Below are 5,772 nucleotides of genomic sequence, written 5' to 3'. Positions count from 1 at the left end.
AGTTGTCTGTGTGTGTGTGGGTCTGTCTGTCGGGTGACGTCATGTTTGTGCGTCGACTGACGTCATGTTTTCAACTGACGAAATTACAGACCGGGACATCGGGACACAAATGACGACCGGGACACGGGCACATAGGGAATATAAATGACGACACTCAAAGAGAAAGCGACCGGGACAAAAGGAATGTTCGATTAGCAATCACCATCAACAAAGCACCGGGACACAAATGACGATCGGGACACAAGGAGTATAAATGACGACCAGGACATAAGTAAAAAAAAACTAAAAAAACTAAAAAAAAGGTAAAAACTACAAAAAAAGTAAAAAGAAAAAAAAACTAAAAACTAATAAAAAAACTAAAAAAGCTAAAAAACTAAAAAAACTAAAAAAACTAAAAAAGAAAAAAAAATAAAAAAGGAAAAAAATGAAAAATAAAGGAGAAAAACAAAACTGAAAAAACGAATGTATATACAGACCGGGACACCGGGATACAAATGACGACCGGGACACAGGGAATATAAATGACGACCGGGACACAGGGACACAACTACAACGGGGACGCCGGGGGGCACAGGGTGATATAAATGACGACCGGGACACAAGGAATATAAATGACGCCCGGGACACTCAAAGAAAAATCACAGACTGGGACACCGGGACACAAATGACGACCGGGACACAGGGAATATAAATGATGACCGGGACACAGGGACACAACTACAAAGGGGACGCCGGGGGGCACAGGGGGATATAAATGACGACGGCGACACAGGGAATGGTCGATTAGCAATCACCATCAACAAAGCTCAAGGGCAATCATTAGAATCATGAGGTATAGATCTGAATACGGATTGTTTTCCCATGGACCATTATATGTTGCATGTTCAAGAGTCGGTAAACCTGACAATCTATTTATATGCACAGACAATGGGACAGCAAAGAATGTTGTATATTCGCAAGTTTTACGTAGTTAAAAACATATATATATATATATATATATATATATATATATATATATATATATATATATATATATATATATATATATATATATATATATGTATATATATATATATAAATATATATATATATATATAGATATATATATATATATATATATATATATATATATATATATATATATATATATATATATATATATATATATATATATTCACAGGTGGGACATAGGGACACAACTACAATGGCCCGTAACTAATATGGTGCGTAACGACTTACGCGCGCTGGGGGGCTTGGGGGGGGCGCAAAGCACCCCCACCAAATAGGTGTTGGGGTGGCGCGAAGCGCCACCCCAACAGCTAGTACGCAATAAAAATATACGAACATAGAAGTTCGTTACGTAAGTTAATTCGTAAATTACGAATATTTTTTACTAATGAAAATGTTCGTAAAACAATTAAAAGTTTCTCAAAATCTTCTGATTAAAACTATGAGAAAGCAATTTAGCCAAAAAGAAAATTAATATGCAAATTTCGTTTTAATTATTTATGTGCGGAGAGCCAAGATCAAAACATGCATGAATTAAAAAACGTCCAGAAATTAAGTAAGAAAGTAAGAAAGTAAGGAGCGACATTAAAACTTAAAACGAACAGAAATTACTCCGTATATGAAAGGGGCTTTTCTTCTTCAACGCCCCGCTCTTTACGCTGAAGTTTTTCCTTTTCTAAAAAGTAGAGCTAAGAGAAAGAGTCAAACTTTAGCGTACAGAGGGAGGCGTTGAGGAAGAAAAGCCCCTTTCATATACGGATTAATTTCTGTTCGTTTTAAGTTTTAATGTCGCTCTTTACTTTCATTTAAAAAAACTTGTTTTTTTTATTTAATCTGTATGAAAAGATGGCAAATGCTTGTAATTACACAGTGCCTTGTTTATTTATTCTAGTTTGAACAACATAAGAAAAGAGGTACTTGTTAATTAAATGAAACACACACAAGAAGTGAAGTTGGGTTAATCCTAATGAAATATAACCTTCACATAACTTTTAGTTTATGTTGTAATATAATTTAGGCTATACATTTGCATATTAGGAGAGTGGTTAAGTATTTGGTCAGCGCCTCTAACTTAACTTAATCCCCCCCCTAATGTGTATAATATTTAGCATAAATTATTCAAGTTCAATGCATTCTATCACTCATTACTTGTCTTTGTGGCTATGAAACCGGTTTTCTGAGATCTAGCCTAAGCGTAATTCTTGATTCTGTTTCGTTTAATTAAAAAGTATTAAAAAAAGAAACTGCAAGTGGATCTTAAACATGTGTTATTTCATTTAAACAAATATTATTGATAGTTGCCGCTATTACTTCATAGATTCTCTTCAGACTGCATGCGAAACATACGTGTCATCAGTTCTCCCACGATTATTCCTGGGAGTTATCGACCAAGGTGCAGGTTTGTCTTAGTCATCCTCAGGTTGAAGCAAGGAGAATCGATTATTAGCTTTTTGACGGATTGAAAGATATTTTGATGCCGCAGCTCCGCACAAACCATTTCTTTTGTATTTCTCTGTGATATTTCGGTTGTCCCTCGCTCCTCCGTGTGTATAGTGTGTCACCCGTGGGTTTTTGCTAGTGTTTTTATTGTACGATATGTTAGTATCTTCTTGTGGTGGCAAGGTAGTGAGTTTCAGTTCAGCTTTGATTGACTTGTTACCATCTATTGGGCGGTCAATTACATTCCTGTGCAGTGGTTCTTCTTTGCCCTCTGCACTGACCCGTCTCTCAGTTTTAATGCTGACCTCCTGAATCAGAGAATCGGCTAACCCAATCTGCAAATTTCCGCTCATATTTGTTTTGCCTGTAGTAGTGGCAGTGTCTTTTTTTAGTGTTGCTGTATCAGCAGCACATGTATAGTTTTTCTCAGATCGCTCTACAGACGAACTACTTTGGTCTTGATTACTCTTTTGAACATCTCCTTTGGGCTTGTTTCTATCAGAATTGTCGCTTGGGAAGAGGCTTCCGCTCGTCAACTTTGTTTTTGAGCCTTCAATTGGATTGTTCCAATCTTCGTTATTTTTGCTCATGTTTTTTTTCGTCAACAAGATATTACAAAAATCCTCGCCCGAATCATTTCCTTCTAGAACATTTTTCCTGGAGCTCACTGTATTTGACTCACTGGTACTTTGATTTTTATCCTGGTGATGATTATCTTCGCTGAAACATTTGAAACCAGGAAAATCTTTGCAAAAGCTGCTCCAATTATTGATCTTCTGGTTGTTACTTGTTGTATCCTCAGTAAAACTATTTCTTAAATTCTGCCCATTTCCCCAGCCATGGCTCTTATTTCCAATTGAATAGGCTGGGTCCATGAAACATTCTTGCGCATCCCTTTCAGACTTTACCGTTTCTTTAGCATCTTCATCTTTGCTGGAGGTTTCTCTGCTCCCTAAGACTTCCCTGCCTGACTTATATCCCCTGTTCAAATTTTTGTCCATCCTACCGATACTCGTACCCTCAGTCAAATTTTTGCCTAGGCTTTTCCAACTATTGCACTCAGCTGAATCACTTCCATCTGAAAGCCCTTTCTCCTTCCCTCTCTTCCAACTACCACTTTTATCCTCGGGTGAGTCTCTTCCGTATTGAACATCTTTGCTATGGGTGTTTCTCCTCCTCCTTGTGTCTGTGTCTTCAGTCAAATTTTCTCTATATACATAGTTTGTACTTAAACTTTTTCGACTTTCCCATGCACTTCTATTGCGCTGAATCGGGTCTCTCCTCTCAGCTGTTTCATTCATGTTCTTTCTCCTCCAACTAACACCCTCGGTCGATTCTCTTCTGTATTGGGCATCTTTGCTGTGGATTTTTCGTCCCCAGCTTGTGTCTGTGTCCTCAGTCAAATTGCCTCTATATACCTTATCTATACCGCCACTCCATGTACTTCTCCCGTCCTGAATCGGATTCCTCCAGCCAGTACTCGTACCCTCAGTCAAATTGTTGCATAGATTTCTCCTGTTCATGCTTTCAGTTGAATTGCTTCTATCTGAGAGATGTTTTCCTGTCTCTGTCATGTCCTTTCTCCTCCAACTACTACCTTTATCCTCGGTCGATTCTCCTCTGTATTGGACATCTTTGCTGTGAATATTTCTGCCCCAACTTGTGTTTGTATCCTCAGATAAATTGTCTCTATATACCTCATCTGTACCGGCACTTTTTTGGGTTCTCCATGTACTTTTCCCGTCCTGAATCGGATTCCTCCAGCCAGTACTCTTACCCTCAGTCAAATCGTTGCATAGGTTTCTCCTGTTCATGCTTTCAGTTGAATTGCTTCTATCTGAGAGATGTTTTCCTGTCTCTGTCATGTCCTTTCTCCTCCAACTACTACCTTTATCCTCGGTCGATTCTCCTCTGTATTGGACATCTTTGCTGTGAATATCTCTGCCCCAACTTGTGTTTGTATCCTCAGATAAATTGTCTCTATATACCTCATCTGTACCGGCACTTTTTTGGGTTCTCCATGTACTTTTCCCGTCCTGAATCGGATTCCTCCAGCCAGTACTCTTACCCTCAGTCAAATCGTTGCATAGGTTTCTCCTGTTCATGCTTTCAGTTAAATTGCTTCTATCTGAGAGATGTTTTCCTGTCTCTGTCATGTCCTTTCTCCTCCAACTACCACCTTTATCCTCGGTCGATTCTCCTCTGTATTGGACATCTTTTCCGTGAATATTTCTGTCCCAACTTGTGGTTGTATCCTCAGATAAATTGTCTCTATATACCTCATCTGTACCGGCACTTTTTTGGGTTCTCCATGTACTTTTCCCGTCCTGAATCGGATTCCTCCAGCCAGTACTCTTACCCTCAGTCAAATCGTTGCATAGGTTTCTCCTGTTCATGCTTTCGGTTGAATTGCGTCTATCCGAGAGATGATTTCCTGTCTCTGTCATGTCCTTTCTCCTCCAACTACTACCTTTATCCTCGGTCGATTCTCCTCTGTATTTGACATCTTTGCTGTGAATATTTCTTCTCCAGCTTGTGTTTGTGTCCTCAGATAAATTGTCTCTATATATTTCATATGTACTGGCACTTTTTTGGCTTCTCCATGTACTTTTCCCGTCCTGAATCGGATTCCTCCAGCCAGTACTCGTGTCCTCAGTCAATTTGTTACCTAGGTTTCTCCAGGTATTGTTCTCAGTTGAATTGCTTCTATCAGAAAATTGTTTTCCTATTTCTGCCAGGTTCTGTTTCCTCCAACTACCACCTTTATCCTCGGTGAATTCTCTTTCGTATTCAGTTTTTGAACCTCTTTGTTTTGGAAACCTTGGGATATCGGAGTGTATTTCCATTTCCGTCGCGCAGAAAACGGAAATATCCACTTGTTTACCTTTGAACTTATGATTTTTTACCATGATTAATTGACTAATGTATAGTTTATTCATGTCATCACAGGTCATTCTAAAATATTATTGGAAATGTGCATCTAGTTCTTTTTCTTGATCATTTTTATTCTTTTTTCTTTTTTGGATTTTTGGATGAATAAATCCCACCGAGACTTATTTGAGTAGTTTTGCACTTGTAGATTTATTGTTTTGAGCAGTTTGAAGCGATTTTTTGTTGCAATTATCACTTTGGTTCTAGTTGACGTCACTGGTGAAAGAACATATAGGTGTGGTATGCGATGCTGGAATTGACTTCTCCGTGATCGACCAGAGAATGTACCCCGACAAAATTAAAAATTCTTGGTCTTTTATTCAGAAAATATCTTTTTTGTGTTTATTTTTTTTTGTAGTTAGATTTTCTTTTCAGTATTGGTGTGAAGATAAT

General features: G+C 38.2%; 1 protein-coding gene across 1 annotated transcript; it reads right to left on the bottom strand.

Annotated features, from left to right (window-relative positions):
* Positions 1–2,414: 2,414 nt before the first annotated feature.
* LOC136025810 (uncharacterized) lies at positions 2,415–5,402 on the bottom strand. Its single transcript, XM_065701801.1, has one exon. The coding sequence runs from the start codon at positions 5,400–5,402 to the stop codon at positions 2,415–2,417; it is 2,988 nt and encodes a 995-aa protein (XP_065557873.1).
* Positions 5,403–5,772: the final 370 nt, after the last annotated feature.

Source organism: Artemia franciscana, chromosome 4 (genome assembly GCF_032884065.1).
Source record: "Artemia franciscana chromosome 4, ASM3288406v1, whole genome shotgun sequence".
Taxonomy (NCBI): Eukaryota; Metazoa; Arthropoda; class Branchiopoda; order Anostraca; family Artemiidae; genus Artemia; species Artemia franciscana.
The sequence above is the reverse complement of the archived record's forward strand: the minus strand, read 5'-3'. Positions and strand labels throughout refer to the sequence as shown.

Excerpts from the sequence above, each read along its gene's own strand:
- LOC136025810 (XM_065701801.1), bottom strand. The coding sequence starts at position 5,402 with ATGACCTGTGATGACATGAATAAACTATACATTAGTCAATTAATCATG.